Source organism: Odocoileus virginianus, chromosome 8 (genome assembly GCF_023699985.2).
Source record: "Odocoileus virginianus isolate 20LAN1187 ecotype Illinois chromosome 8, Ovbor_1.2, whole genome shotgun sequence".
Taxonomy (NCBI): Eukaryota; Metazoa; Chordata; class Mammalia; order Artiodactyla; family Cervidae; genus Odocoileus; species Odocoileus virginianus.
Genome location: NC_069681.1, coordinates 33722194 through 33737771, shown reverse-complemented (window position 1 = coordinate 33737771; position 15578 = coordinate 33722194). Strand labels below are relative to the sequence as shown.

The window sequence follows — 15578 nt, the reverse complement described above, 5'->3', positions numbered from 1 at the left end:
AGCTCCTCCCTTGTCTGGGTCTCCGGTCTCCATGAGAGTCTCTCCTTTCCACTCTTTCGCGGGAAAACGGACAAGAAACCCTGAGCCTGGCCTAAGGTCTCAGTTTCACCGTCTGTAAAATGGGGTAGGAGGTCCTGGGCCGAGGCCCTTAGGGGCTTTGTGATCCGCGAAGGGGCGGAGGGGGGAGGAGGCAGCCAGGAAAGAAGCCGGTGTGCGCCAGGCCTTTGTCTTTTTTTGCAGAAGCTACTCCCTTTGTAAGAGAACGCCCCGCCAGACTGCCTGCTCGATTTTTGGAGGGCTGGTGTGTAGATGGCCCCCACGCAAGAGGAGACTTTCGAAAAGAGCATGGGTGTCCCGGCCCAGCGAGGCCCGCGCGGCCGGTGTTTGCCAAACAACCCTCTCCAAAAGGTGCCGGAAGCCGTGCACGCCGGTGGCGGGCGCTCGTCCCAGGCCCAGGGCAGCTGTTCCCATTTCGTCCCCGCCTCCCCGCCCCCGGCCCCCAGCCCCTCGTATTCCTTTAACGCCTGCTGCCGACTACATCCCTGCCGCCCTTAATGCAGGATGGCCCTTCACTTCAGCCTCCAAATGAGAAGTGACATTTGCACTCGGCCCAGGCAACGCGTGAGCAGAGCGCGGGGACACAGGCCCATTGACGAGCGCGGCCGAGGGGCAGGCGGGCTCGGCGTCACCCGAAGCCGCCTTAATTAATACCATCTTAAATAGTCCAGCAGCCAGCGAAGACAAAGTTGAAGAAAGACTTTAAGGCTGAGTGCCCCCTCGACAAGCTCTTTTTCCCCGTGTCATTCAATATTTAATGCGCCCGCTTCTAATGCTACTACTGGTGTTCCTTTCTCAGCAAGGACATTATTTTTTCACGGTGCCCATAGCCAGGGAAAGCCCTTTAGGCAAAGAAAATCAAAATGTTTGTTGTTTGGGATGACTTATAACTCTTGTTTAACACAAGCACTTTCAGGAAAGTGTAACAGGCGCAGCCTCCAAAGCAAACAACACAATCCTTGTGACAGAGTCAGACACAAAAAGCGCATTGTCTTGCGGGCTCCCTCTTTTCTCTGGTGCTAGATGGGGGCCTGTCTCTCAGTGAACGCCACGATGCCATTTCACTTTTGAACTATTGTTTTTGAGTTATGCCATGTGGTCAAAAGGAGCGAGAAGGGGGTTGTTTCCAGGCTCATAAGACAAACGAGTTGCCTTTTCATTGAAATCCCCCCGCGAGCCTTGAAAACGGAGTTTAAATGTCACCTCCGCCTTTCTAATGGGCGCAGGGCTGGAGGCGACCCTTCAAAGCGCCTGGGTGATAAACGACCCTTATTAAATATGGCCCGGGCCGCTGGGAACGTCCCAGGCCCGGCCCGCGCGCCGGAGAGCGCCTCTCGCTGGAGGGCCCTGGAGAGGCCGGAGCTTCCCCGGCCGCAGAGGGAGCCGGGGATGGGGGATGGGGATGGGGGGCCCGGGCCTAGGCTCAGGGGTCGGCGTGGAGTGGGGGTGGGGACCGAAGGTGGGGGCCGTTGTAAGACAACTTATCTGCCGCCCCCATCCCCGGAGACCCGGCGTGAAAGGTTGGTGCGTTTCCCCCTGACTTCTTTTTTGTCCGTGGCCCAGTGGCGTCTGCAAGTCTGAGCTGCAAGGTTACTGATTTGCAGGCTGCATGTTAAGGCAGCCCATGTAAGTAATTTCTGCGGGCACCCCAGCAAAGGAGAACAAATCGCTGACAAAGGCGAGCGCTTTCGATTCAGCGGCGTCGTTAAGGCAACCCCGAAGTATTCCTCCTATAATAAGTTCCACTTCAAAGGGTTTCTCATTCAGCGGTGACTGCTTCGCACTTTTATTAAGTCCGGGCTTTTTCACTCGGAGGAATCATCTGTTTGGTTATTTTTCATCGTGTTTATTTTTCACCATTCACACAGTACTTGTATTAAATAAACAAAGAACAATCGCTCTGCAAATAAAAGTACTTATGTGGGGAGAGAAGGAAGGGGAACCCGGGCTGGGGCGCCCCTGCCCCCGTCTCCCCCCGCCTCTGACATCACCCACCCCCACCCCCGCCTGCCTTTCTCTCCTCCTCTCCTCATTCTTTCTCCTTTCTCTCAAGCGGGGAGATTCTAAGGGGGAAATCTTAACAAAAAAAAGTGGACGGAAAGACACATATATGTCTATACATGTATACTATTACATCTAGGCAATGTGATGTGGCATATGTATTTCTGATCAGGTGAAAATCGAGGGAGCTAACTTGGCGTGAAAGGAAAGGTCACTGCAACTGTATCTTAATAGAGTGTCTCCAATGCTGTGGACCCTCCTTCCAGACTCCCCTGGCCCTGCCCATTGCCATAGCAATGCCTACTCCGTGTGGATGTACCGTAAAAGCAGTACTTTGAATTTCAAAGAACATGCCTTTGAACTTCTCTGTGCCTGCTTAGGCACTCGCCTGTGTGAATGTGTGCTCCGGAGTGTGTGTGCGTGAGTTTTTTGCAAGTTTTTCTTCACAGAGGGCAAGTGTGCTGACCACCCCAGGGCCCAGTCGCCGTGGACCTCCCGCCCAACCCTCCAGCCCTGGAAGGATGGCTTTCCTGGCCGTGTGTCTGTTTTGGTAGACTGCTGGTGGAGGGACCAGCGGGCAGTGTGGTGTGCCCGGCTGACAGTATTACCGTATGTCTGGGTTGTTTTCTCTGTGCAGCTTGCTTTTCCTGTGACTGAAGGTGACCACTTGAGAAATCATATTGTCTCTGCAGCTACCAGCCCAGTTTATGTCCCAGCCAAACTGGAATAACAAATGGTTCAGGTGAACATCTCTTGTTCCTTTTCATAGAGAAAGAGACAGATGATAGATAGATGGATAGATAGACGATAGAGAACCACTATGGTCTCTAAAAGCTTCCAAATGCAAGATTTGGGGTAAATGGCAAAACTGTGATGTCGCAGATCAGTTGTGACTTGGCTTTCAAGGAATTTGGGCCTCCTCTTTTCCTATCCCTCTTGTGTGGTCATCTCCATCTCCTTAAAAGAATATGCCTGCCCTCCAGCTCTTTCTCTGTACTTTAGCATTTCGGAGCATCCTAAATGGGGAAAAACATGCAGAAACAACAGACACTCCTGTGTTTGAAGATCCTCCTAGCCTGGAAAACAAAGGTAGATGATTTAAGCAGTATTCGAGAGGGCCACCAGGGCCACGTTTTGCCTAGGCAAGATAAAGTCTTTGATGATAGCCAACTTAGTGTCAATAAGTGGCTTTCTTTGAGACATATTCAGATGGGAACCTCTTGCTTGCCAATTGCCATAGAAATCTTAACACACCATGAAGATTGTCCAAGCGCCAAGCCTTCCGTTCTGGACTAAATTACTTTGAAGTGGCACAGGACGAGCAGTGGTCAATTTCAACTCTATAGACTGGACAGAGGTGCTGGGAGTGGGAGATTGTGCGTTTTAAAGCAGAAAATAAGAAGGGGAAACTTGTTTTATACACTCTATACAAGGTTCTGCTCATTGTCAGATATCTTTTATCTTTTATATTTCCCATGAATGATTCATGTCTTGGTGGCTTTGTGTCACCCCTCTTTTCACGAGAAACTTCATTAGAGAGCTATAAGTTTTTCCATTGATTGGGGACTTCATTTGAGTGTTTTTCTCCTTCATCTTCTGGTTATTGTCATCTGGCTTCAAATAACCCTTTGCAACCTGTTTTCCCCTTTACTTCATTTAACTGAACTTGACTTTAAAAAAAAAAACCCACTATAACCTTTTGGAGAACTGTTTATTGACATTACTACCAATTGTTTTTGACTAGTTGCCTTTTATCAGTTTTGTATCAGTCAGCTTAAAAACAAACAAGGATTCAGCCTTGTTAATATGGACAGCCAATCTTATTACTCTAAGCCACTTGGGCATTTTGTGGCAATGAAGTGAATTTCTCCATAACACCTGCCCCAAAAGGCTAAATTACTTATCTCCACTCAACTTCCAAGTAAACCACAGTACAAGTGGGTTCTGATCCCCATCACCTAACAGAAGAGGTGTTTGATGCCCACTGCTGAGCTTCATTCAGGATGTTTTGAACTCTATACCCACCTTAGCTCCTGATTCTTTCACCTTCTTTGTGTCTGCAGACATCTCACTAGTCCTTTTCTCCATCTTTTCCTCATTCTTTGTTACCCTTTTTCTTCAGAATGAGGCTGGACAGCAAAAAATGCTAAAATTTGCTTTCCAGCTCTCCACTGGTTAGGATCACTAAGGCTATTATTAATTTTAACAAATGCACGCAGTAACCCTTAAGATTTATGCCATTGTTCCGTACAACCTGCAGGGCTTAGTCTTCATAAATATACTGTCCTTTCTAGGTTAGATTGTAAATTAAACCAAGCTGTAAACATATTTGATTGCTTGGGGAGGGTAAAGAAATAGAGATCAAGGGAAGAAAACCAAATGATTACTGCATAAGCCACCTGTTCTGCTTGAAAGAGAATGGCAGAGATGTGCCATCATGTAAAACATAAGCGATACATAGGAAGAATACTTTTATTAAACTCTTTACTTCATAATCATTCTTGCTTTCTATCAGAGGTACACATTTTAAGTTTTTACTTTAAGTGTATCAGGAACCAGTAAATCTGTGGCAGAGTTAACCTATGCATGGCAAAATACATAAAATACATATTCCTTTGTTTCATAATAAATAAACCTGTAGCATAATAAAGAATAGTGCAAACTACCATTGAAAAAGTTGTATAAATAAAACAACTCATTATAAATCAGGAATATTTTGTTTGAATAAGTTTACGATACATAAATTATCCCCCCCAAAGTTCACACCTCATCTTGTCTATTTGAAAGAGCTTTGAAAATGAATACGAAGATCACATAAACTTTAAGGACGTAGAATTATTTTATATTCAAGTGTTATGGTCTTTTTCTTTATAAAGGAGGGTCTGCATGTTTCATAGTCACCGAAACAATCTGAAGACGACATTGAGAGGCTTTCGGAGTGACAGCACCATGCACTGTACTAGTGATAGAATATTTCTCTAAACTCTATAATCTCATCACAATGCAGAAGACATGCAGGAAGAGTCCTGGTTTCACATTACGTTGTTCATTCAAGTAAGCTTAAAAATATATTTTTCCCATTTTCTTTCCTTTTTTTTTTTTTTTTAAATAAATCGTAGGTCATAAATGACAATCTCTCACCAAAATGTATATAATATAATTCTTTGGTGTGCTTTGAACTCTTCCAGGAAAAAAAAAAGGATGATGTCTGAAAATAAATTAATTCAACTGTACAAATAATAGTGTTCACATACAAATTATTAACAATGACAAGACTACATCAACCACTCACAGCACACAAAACAAATCTCTACAAACCCTGGGGAAGGGGTGTCTTCAGGGTCTCTGAGGATAAATTAGTGCTCTTTACTCCATTTGTATGATGTTTATGATGGACTACGTTTTGCACACGAGATGTGTTGTACCAACCAAAAATAAATTGACTAAGAGTTATTGTCTTAGGTCCTTGACCTTTTTTGTCCTAGCTTGACAGCTCTGGCAAAGGTCACACATTCATCAGTGTTTGGTGGTAGCTATAAACTTTTAAACAATTTTAATATGTATAGCAATTCCCTCCCCTCTTTTAATGTAAATCATACAGTGTCATTTTCAAGTGGGATGGAGTTCCGTGTGCTCAGGTGGAAGAAAATGCATTAAAATGCAGTTTCCAGCGTTGAAAAATAAAGACTTTTAAAAGGTTGATACAACAGTATAAAAGAGAGGTTGGCCTGTCTCTAAAACAGCTTTCCCAAAAAAGAGGCATGTTGCCAACATCACACCTCCTTACACTTGCCTGTGAATTTTGGCATCCCAAAGAACTTATGATCTAAAACATAGTGTTTTTATTACACAGGAAGTTAAGACAGAGTAAAGAGGCAGCATCTGAGATTTCAGATTTAAAAAAAGAAGAGGAAAAAGAAAGCACTTGAATTTCTTCCATTTTATAAAATATCACAGTTTCACAGTTGTCTACTGCAGCAGCCTTTTCTTCTCTCAAGTTGCTTGAACAATCACAGTGACACAATGCATGGAGATGTACTAGGTTGCTGCGTCTCGTCTTTTGTTTTTGTTTTAATCATTCAAGCAGGGTACTGAAGGAACACTCCTGTATAAAAATACTGTGTTATGGTGAGATCAGTAATAAAAGAGTGGGAATGAGAAATTACAACTATTAGAACTGAAACGGTCTTTACAAATATTTTCGGACATAGGTACAGTCCAGGATCTGTTGGCGATGCAGCAAGTGTGTGTGATTTACAATCAAGAGGCCTTTGCAGAATTAGGGCCCACGCAGGAAGCAGAGGGGCTCCGTTACGGTGTCAAAGGCGGTCTCGAGGCACTCCGGGAAGTGCAGAGGGCCTTGTTGCTGTGTTGAATTCTGACTTCACGCTTTTTCTCTCACCCTTGTAAAGAACTACATATATTGCATTGGCAGTGTGTGTCTCGACGAGCTATACTCTCTCCATGTATCTTCCTTGGTCCAGTTTGCTCCCAGTCCTGTCCCCCTGCAACATACAAGTCCAGCTTGGTTGGGTTTTTTGTTGTTGTTTGTTTGTTTTCTAAGGGGGGAAAAAAAAGCCCAAATATCTTAATTAAATTAATTAAATGTACCAACACCATAGGGTTTCATACTGAATAAATAGGGCTAATTAGACCCGGTGGCAAGTCTGAGTCACGGGTTTGTCTCGAGCTCGGCATTGTCTCAGGTTAGGATGCGGTCCAAGGGCTCCCACTTATTACTTTACTGATGGTGATGGCGACTGATCGAATCTAATGTATCGTCCGCACGACTTCAGGGTTCGCGTACATGTCCTCCTCGTCAGACTCAGAAGTGGTTCCGTTGCTCGAAGGGGCGTGCAGGTGGCTGGGGGCCCCGCCGGCCTGGCACACGTACCACTCGTTGAGGTTGGTCACCTGAGGGGACAGAGTGCTCGAGCGACTCCTGGCGGGGTCTAGCACTGGGGACAAGGGGGCGCCCACTGGGGTCCCCACTGACGAGTAGCCCAGGGCCCCCGGGGAAGGCGGCGGGGACTTGCAGTGAATCTTCATGTGTTTCCTCAGGGAGCTCGGGTGGGTGTAGGACTTGTCGCAGCCCCGGACCTTGCAGTAGTAGGGCTTGTCGCTGGTGTGGACGTGGGAGTGTTTCTTCCGATCGCTGCTGTTGGCAAACTTCCTGTCACAGCCATCAAATTCACATTTGAAAGGCTTTTCCCCTGCAAGAAAGCACAGGGGAGGTTAACAGGGGCTTTTCAGAGTCCTCTGAACTTGAGAGAATAATCTTCAAGCAGACAGGAGGATGCAACTTCCCATTCTCTTGAAGACCGACTCCCAGCCTAATTCCCAATTCCCAGGTTCCAGAATGCTCCAGGGAAGGGGTGTTTCCGGGATAGGCAGGGTCCCCAGGCCCAGAGGCTCTCCGTGGACTTGGGCTTTGCGAGAGGCTGGATGTTGACCCTGACGTACCACAGGGGTCAAGGCGAGAAGGGCCAAGAGCTTGGATCGAGCAATAATGCTGAGATCCAGCGGGGACCCAAATGCCTGCATCCTTGTCCCTGGTGGGTCTACACACACAAAAATTCAAACAGATCCCCCCTGTCAAGATAAATGCTGATGAAATAACTAGCAAAGCCACAGCTTAGGTGAAGACCATAAAAAAAGGAGAAGGAAAATAAACAGATAATTAAAAGTAAACTGGGATTGATCAGTAAAATTATAATAATCGCATTTTGTTTAAGAGTGTTCCCCAGGATTTCACTGATGGAAAGGAAAGGCAATACACCAAAACCCCGTTCTCCCCAGAAATAAAGACATCTGTGAAAACCACGATCCGACCACTAGATTTTTTACAAGCCTAGCTGGGCACAGAATAGGCTCTTGGCCTCTTCCTTCTCCCAGCTCTTCTCACAACTTACTAGGCAGTTAAGACCCTAGCGGAACAGAACCTTAACAAGCATTAATAAAGACCACAAACCTCAGCCAGAGGCTTCTTCTACTATACTGTTTAATAGTAAACAGGAAAAAAAATGCTATTTATCAGAGTCTTTGGGCCCACTGCCCCTTTAAGCTGTCCTACCCACTACAGGAACACAGGGCCTTTAAACACAAGGTCCTGGGTGCAGGCAGTAGAAATGCTAAGACAACTAGATAACCCAGCCACTCTACACATTGGTCTTAAAACAGCAAGGACAGAAAGACAGCAGGTAGCAGTTATGACCCCCCCCCCCACCTTAGTATCCATGAACTTGATGTATTTGAGTCCATAATTGAATGTTATCTCATACATACTGTGGTATAGTAATATATTTATTCCTTATATTTAAATGATTTTAAAAGGAGTTTCTCTACATTTCAGCAGCTACTCTGCTGATACATAAGATACAGTCTTTTCCTTGTTTTTCAACAAATTGTTTTTTAGAAAGCCAAACAACTATTAAGACAGCTTAGTGTACATAAACTTTCTGTGGTGGATTTTCCTATACAAATATTTTGGTGTAATTTTCTCTCTTTTAACTTCATCAATGAATAACTACTTCAGTGCCAGAGTATATTAGCACATCTGAAAAGTATTCAGATGCCTGTAATATAACTTACCCTACCTGGAAGTAATGTTTAAAAATTGAGTTATTATTCATATGACTCCTACATTGGCCTACAGAGAGAGAGAAAAACACAACATAATGCAATGACAGTGACACCCTTTAAAAATTCTCTGTAGAGGGGCTGCAACAGAAATCAAGTTTTATCAAAACACTGGTTATTTGTCCTGATTTCTATATTCCACTTTAAGTTGGAGATAATACTAACTTAATATAGCACTCTTCCCCCTAAAAAGCATAATCAGCTTTTCTTCAACATGGAGGCTTAAGTGGGTTTATTCACCCTATGCAAATGTTGCCTTTTAGAACATTGTGTTTCTGCACAAGCTAAGCATTTATTGTGCAGAGTAAACGGCTTGGACGTTGCAAGCTTCACCAGTGCTCACGATAAAAAGAAGCATTAAGAATCAGGCCCAGAAAAGGCAAATACCGTGTGGAAAGAAAGGTAGAAGAGCCAGCACAAGGGGAGGTGGAGAAAGAAAACAGAAAAAAAGGAAAGGGTGATAGAAATGCCTATTTTATTTGAGGGGTGGGTAGGTGGGGGAGACCAAATTCTACCTGACTAGGAAGGGTGAGAGGCCCCAGTGTTTACATTTCAGACGCTGACAGTGGGGTCACGTCGGAATTTAACTACTTAAAGGGTTTTAGAGAGTGAGGGAAGCTATGTGTGGGAACTCCGAGTCCAGCCCCAAGGAAGGTTATAAATGGAATTGGGGGCACGTGGGTCAGGAAACGGGCCTTCTGGAGTGGTCGGGGGATTATTCCCTTTGATCAGTCTGTCCCAGGATCCCCGGATAACTGCCCGCCTCTCCCCCACCCCCGCCCTTCCAAAAAGGGAGAGCATTGCGGTGGGGAGGCTGGCCCCCTCTGGACACGAGGCTCGATGGCTCAGCGGCCCAGGGACCGCCAAGAGCACCCAGCGCGGATCCGAGCATCAATGCACGGGCGCTGGCATCCCTGCCGCAGGGACCCGGCGAGGCCCACGCCGCCGCGAGCCGGGCGGGGACGCAATCCTACGCGCGGGGAACCCGAAAACCAAACGTCCCGGTCCCCAGCCCCTGAGGGCGCGCGCTCGAGGCGGGGGGCGGGAGGCGGCCCGTCCCAGGCAGGGACCGGAGGGCCGGCACCCGAGCCGTCAGCTTCCAGCTCCCTGCGGGACCCGGGCGAGCACGGCCTCCCCCGGGCCAACCTCCGGGCCGCCGAGGGAAGGTCCCCTCCCCTCGGAGATGAAAAGGCGGCAAGGGGCCGAGGTCGCGGGCGCCTTCAGGGGGTTCCCTTTGGGGGGGAGGGGTGGGGCGTTTCACCGCCATAACCCCAGGCCTCCGTCCGGTCGGGAAGTGCTGGGCCCCGGGGCCAGCCGCTGGCTTAGAGGGGCCGGGGAGGTTTTACGAGAGCCTGGTGGGAAGTCTCCTTTTGGAAACATCACTTAAGGCGGGCCGATCCCGATGAGAAAACAACGCGGCTGGCAAACCAGCCTCTGGGGAAAACGGGCTCCCAGCCTGGGGTCATCGGCCAGGCCGCAGGAGGCCTGGCGGGTCCCAGCGGCAGGAGCGAGGCCTGGGGCTTCAGCCTCGGGGCCCCCGGGCCCGGGTCCTCGCGCAGATTCCCCGCCCCTCCCCGTGGCCTCGGCCTCGGCCGCTGGCCAGGGATTGGGGCCCCGCCCGGCGGCTGCCTCCTCGCCGCCGCCGCCGCCACCGCGCCGATAAATCAGCCAAGTAATTGCCAAACGTAAACTCCAGTTACTTAAGTGTCCTCCGAGGGGTAATCTCGTCTGTCCCTATAAATCCCGACCGCTCTCGCGCTCATCGGCGCTCCGGCCCAGCGCGCGCGCGCCCGCCCCAAGGGGACACACGGCCCAGCGGAGCCTACCCGGCGCCCGAGGCCGCAGCCGCCCTCACCCCGGACCGGGGCACCCCACCCCACCTAAGGCAGGGGCGGGGCTGGAGGGGACCCCACGGCGGGCGGTGGGCCTCAAGCAGCCTCTGCAGCCCGCCCCGTCCTCCTCTCGGGAGAACCTTCTCCAAAATGACAGAAACCAATTTCTCAGCACGCTCCAGGGCCCGTGTGATAAAACGTGTGACGGCGCGTGTGAGTACAGGTGTGTATGAAGGCGTGTGAATGAGCAAGCGTGACTGTGTCATCAGGGCCCAGGGGTGTCCCAGCTCTGAGGGAGGGGTCAGAAGGAACACGGGTGTGTCAAGTTGTTGCTGGTGTGATGTGTGCGCGCGTGAACGTGTGCATGTGGGGTGTGTAACGGTGGGCCAGTGTGTGTGTGCGCGCGCGCGCGTGTGTAGGGGGAAGGTCTCCGGGGGGCGCATTCCTTTCGCACTCTGCACCCCGCCCGGAAGGGACAAGACCCCCCTCCCTGTCTCCTCCCGGAGAGGCCACAGCGAGCTGGCGACCCCGATGTCACCGCTAACCCCCCCACGCGCCCCAAGCACGCCGGCTCTTTGCAGCGCGGACACCGCGCGGGGCCTGCCATCCGGTGGGGAGGCAAGTGCGGCCGGAGCGGCTCCGGTCCCGGCCCTCCTTCCCCGTCGCCCTCCCCACGTTCCCGGGGCCGGGCGGATGGGGGCTGCCGACCGTCCTGGACGCCTTCCTGCTCCGGCGGCGGCGGCGGCTTCTGTTCCGGGGCGGCGGCGGCGGCGGCGGCGGCGGCGGCTGGAGCGCGTGGCCGGTCCCGGCGGAGGGGGCTGCGGGGAGCGCTGGAGACTCGACCGCGTGGGAACCGAGCGCGGGGGCCTGTGTGTATGCTATCGAATTACTTATTCATAGAAAAAAAGGGGGAGGGAGGGAGAGAAAAACAAGAAGTCACATGTCCGGGTTATACGGATGCGGAGAGAAGCAGCGGAAGGAGGGAGGGAAAAAAAAAATGAAGGCGAGCAGGAGACGAAGGAGGAAGAGAAAGCGGCGGCAGAAGCTGCGGCGGGAGGCGGCGGCGGCGGCGGCCGGGGACAGACACCCACCTGTATGAGTGCGCTTGTGGATCTTGAGGTTCTCGGAGCGCGCGAAGACCTTGCCGCAGCCCGGGAAGGGGCAGGGGAAGGGCTTCTCGCCGGTGTGCACGCGGATGTGGTTGATGAGCTTGTATTTGGCCTTGAAGGGCTTGCCCTCGCGCGGACAGTCCTCCCAGAAGCAGACGTGACTGCTCTGCTCGGGGCCGCCCACGTGCTCCACGGTGACGTGGTTCACCAGCTCGTGCATGGTCCCGAAAGTTTTGGAGCAGGGCTTGGAGCCGCCGGCCGGGGGCGGCGGCGGCGGCCCGGCTAGCTCCTCCGGGTCGATCCACTTGCAGATCAGCTCCTGCTTGATTGGCTGCCGCATGTAGCGCAGGAAGGCCCCGGCCGCCCCCGGGAGGTGGGGGGGCTGCTGCGCGGGCGCCGGGGGCGGCGGCGCCGGGGGCGGCGCGTGGTGTTGCAGGTGGGGCCCCGGTCCAGTGGCTGCGGCCGCCGCCGCCGCTGCCGCGGCCGCCGCCGCCAGGTTCAGGTTTAAGTTCACGGCTCCGTAGCCGTGCAGGGCGGCGGCCGCCGCGGCCGCCACCGCCCCGTAGTGCGCGTCCCCCGAACGCGGCGCGAAAGGCGGCTCGGCGCGGCCGTACAGCTCCGCCGCCGCGGCCGCCGCTGCGGCCGCTGCCAGCCCCAGGCGCATCTGGCCGTTGAGCGGGTGCGGGTGGCCGCCGGGGCCTCCCGGCGGCTCGTGCAGCGAGGGGAAGAGCGCAGGGCCCCCGCCGCCGCCGTCCGGGCCCGCGTAGGTGCCGCTGGCCGAGATGAACATGCCGCCCGAGGCGGGAGGCGGGGCCGGGTGCTGGGGGGAGCCGGGGCCCGAGCGCGGCTCCCCTCCGAGCGGGGCCCCGTGCATGGCCGCCGCGGGGGCCGTGGCGGAAAGGTCCCTCCGGAGGACGAAGTCCCTGCTGTGGCCTTTGCCGCTGCTGCCGCCGCCGCCACTGTTGGTGGTGGTGTAGCCCGAGAGGGCAGGAGGAGGAGGGGGAGGAGGGGGAGGTGAAGGGGAGGGAGGGGGAGGAGGGGCTGGGGGCGGGGGCGCGGGGGACGGCCCGCCGCGGACGCCCCCGCCGCCGGGGGCGGTGCGGGCGCCGGGGTGCGCGACCGAGGCGGCGGCAGCGGCGGCGGCGCGGGCGGCGGCCGCCGGGGCCTCGGGCTGCGCCGGGAGCGCCTGGGAGGGAGGGCTGGGACCGGGCGCGCTCGCCTGGGCCATGTGCTCCGGTCTGAGCGGAGCGCCGGCCACGCCGGGGTCAGCGCCCGGGTCCCGCGGGCGGAGGTGCGCGGCCGCGGCGCGGACCCGGGAGTGGGCGGGCGCGCTGGCCAGCGCCGGGAAGCCTGTCATGTTCTGTAGCGGCCGGGCGCGAGCCGCGGCCGGATCCGCTAATCTCGGCGCGGGCGGGTTCCTCTTGTTCAAAGGGGGCTCCATCAGAGCGACACAATCAGACCCACGGACCCTCCCTGGGGGTACTTTTTTTCCTCCTCGGCCCGCCCTCAAAAACATGTATACGTTAGGCGCTCTTTAACTTCTTTGTCCTGGCCTCCTAACTCCGCTCATTCCTGTTCCCACTCGGTCCTCCAGCGATTGGCCGAGCGGACACCACCTCGGAGCTGCACAGTGGGACCGAGATTTTGGAAATGGCAAGGGTGGGATTGGAGGGAGCCGCGTGATTGGCAGCAGGCGCGGCTGCCCGATTGGCTCCCTTTCCGGCCCTCTGCCCAGCGGGCATCCGCCCCCGCGCTCGCGGCCTCCTTCTCTTTCGCTTCTCGCCCCCTCCTCCCCCGGAGCCCCGCGTCCCCGCCTCCCCGGGGATGCCCAAGTTGCACTTGCAGGAACTTTGCGGCCGGACTGCGCGCGCAGCGCCCCGCGTTCCCAGGACGCGCCTGGCGGAGAGCGTGCGCCGGCACGCGGCCGAAGGGTGCCGGCAGCTCTGGGCTGGGGGACCCCCCCGGGGAGCAAAAGGCGGGGGGAGGGGGAGCCCCCAACTTCAAAAGCCTTCGCTCAGTGCACACCGCGTCCCTTCCAGCATCCAAACATTTTCTTACCTCCTCCCTTGGAAGAGCGCCGGGCTGCTCTCTGGGGGAGGAGGGGGTGAACAGATGTATGGCCTCCATCGTGCTCGAGGACAGGATGGTGGAAACTTCTTATTTGGGAAGGACACTCAATCTGCCGAGCGCTCGCGGAGGGCGCACAGACAGTAGACGGAATGAGAAAGGATATTAAAATCCTATTGGTTGTACAACACCAGGTGAAGTCAAAATACGTCTTTCCCCAAAGGAACCGTCTTACCTCGACTTTTTAGCTCATGGAATCCTTTTCAACATGGTTCAAAGGAGTCAGCTCGAAGTGTAATCTCACTGCTCATCGGTTCTAGATCTGCCACTTCTAATTAAATCTACGCGGGGGGGAGGGGCATCGGGCAGTGATTCTAACTTTTGCTTCTCCGAGATACACTGGCAGGGCAGGACAGACAGTATCTGTCCAGGGGGCAGCGGCTAAATAAACCATATCTTTTAAACAGAAGTTCTGCTTCCGGTGCAGAACGCAGTCCATATGGGTGCCTCAGTTTCTCCGAAAAGACCACAAGTTAGATTGAAGCCAATAAAATAATTATTTTAAAAGCAAGCAGTATCTTTGCACTTTATGTGCTAATAGAAGAAGCTGTTACCATTTTTCTAAAAAGTTCATCTAGCAGGAGAGATGCTTTCCTTGAAAAACCATAAAAACTAGCTTTCAAAAAAAGTAAGCCTCACCCCCTTTCAAGCAATTTGCTATCAAATCTTTTTGAAGAGAGAAATAGGTCCTTGCATCACTTGGGAGGGGGCAGTGAAATGTGACATCCTTCACACTTAAGGGTTCTTATTGCCCTAAAGTGTCATTCAGCTTTTAAGAAAAGAACATTTAAAAATTTTGCCATATGCCATGGTGCTCAAAAATTCAAATCAGGTTTTTAATTTTTTTTTGCTGCCCTACATAAAATTATTTTTTAGAAAATAAATCATGACTAAAATTCCGCCCCCCCCCGCCCCATTTTGGGATACAGTCAAACATGGTACCCGCTTAATTCCTTTGCTTCCAAGTTAAAAAAAAAGACTCCATAAAGCCATCATCTGTGAGATCATCCTGAGAAGTGGGAAGAATTATTTTGAAAAGAACTGATTACATAGCTGTATTTACACTGGTGTGAACAATGTTTAACAGGGAATTTCCCTGCGAGCCTTGAGAATGTCATTACTTCTATAAAACTGACAAACCAACAAAGAAAATAGTACAATCAGATTTCAAATGGGTATTTTCTTTAAGCTTCACTGAAGCTCAAATAAGGTGAAATAAGCTAGGCTTGAGTGCAAACACAACGAAAAACAATTTAATAAACAACAGACAAAATCCACATCTGTATTTGGAGAGGAAGAAGCCTTTCACATTGTTCTTTTCCAAGACTTAAAAAGTTTCAAGTCACCCAGGCAAGGTGAAGGAAGGACTGTGTCATCTCCATGAATGGCTTATGAAGAAAGCATCTTATTTGGAATTGTTGCCACTGTCTTCTCTTCCTCTCAGAACCTTGCAAATGAGGCTCCTCTATTTGAATTTTTTTAGCAATAATCACCAACAAGTCCATAATGGTAGCTTGGTGTGCACTCCTGCAGGTTATAAGCAAAAACAAAGCAAAAAGAATGAATAAAGAAAGAAGAAAATAAGCCCAACCTAGCCTTTAATATAGATTGTTGAGCATTTTTATTGTGCAATAAAATGGGTACCTCCATCTCTTTCAAAATAGCTTTTCCTCAAAATTATAACTGCTTTGTTTTATTGAATTGCTGAAATTTAATGGTTTAATGGGTGAAGGCATGAAGGAGAGGCTGTAAAAATGTGAATAATGGTGCAGTAGAGCCTTGCCGGAATCTGGAACCCGCCTCCTTGTACAAC

The 15578-nt window shown here is 51.7% G+C and overlaps 1 protein-coding gene across 1 annotated transcript; it reads right to left on the bottom strand.

Moving 5' to 3' along the window:
* Positions 1-4516: 4516 nt before the first annotated feature.
* Positions 4517-13255, bottom strand: ZIC5 (Zic family member 5). The gene is made up of 2 exons (XM_070471450.1): positions 11621-13255; positions 4517-7271 (listed from the first exon to the last, which is right to left on the bottom strand). The coding sequence occupies exons 1-2, from the start codon at positions 13152-13154 to the stop codon at positions 6829-6831; spliced, it is 1977 nt and encodes a 658-aa protein (XP_070327551.1). The 5' UTR covers positions 13155-13255; the 3' UTR covers positions 4517-6828.
* Between the last annotated feature and the right edge of the window lie 2323 nt (positions 13256-15578).

Excerpts from the sequence above, each read along its gene's own strand:
- ZIC5 (XM_070471450.1), bottom strand. The coding sequence starts at position 13,154 with ATGTTTTTGAGGGCGGGCCGAGGAGGAAAAAAAGTACCCCCAGGGAGG. Across the intron at positions 7,272-11,620 it reads CCACAAGCGCACTCATACAG|GGGAAAAGCCTTTCAAATGT; the intron begins GTGGGTGTCTGT and ends GCTTTCTTGCAG.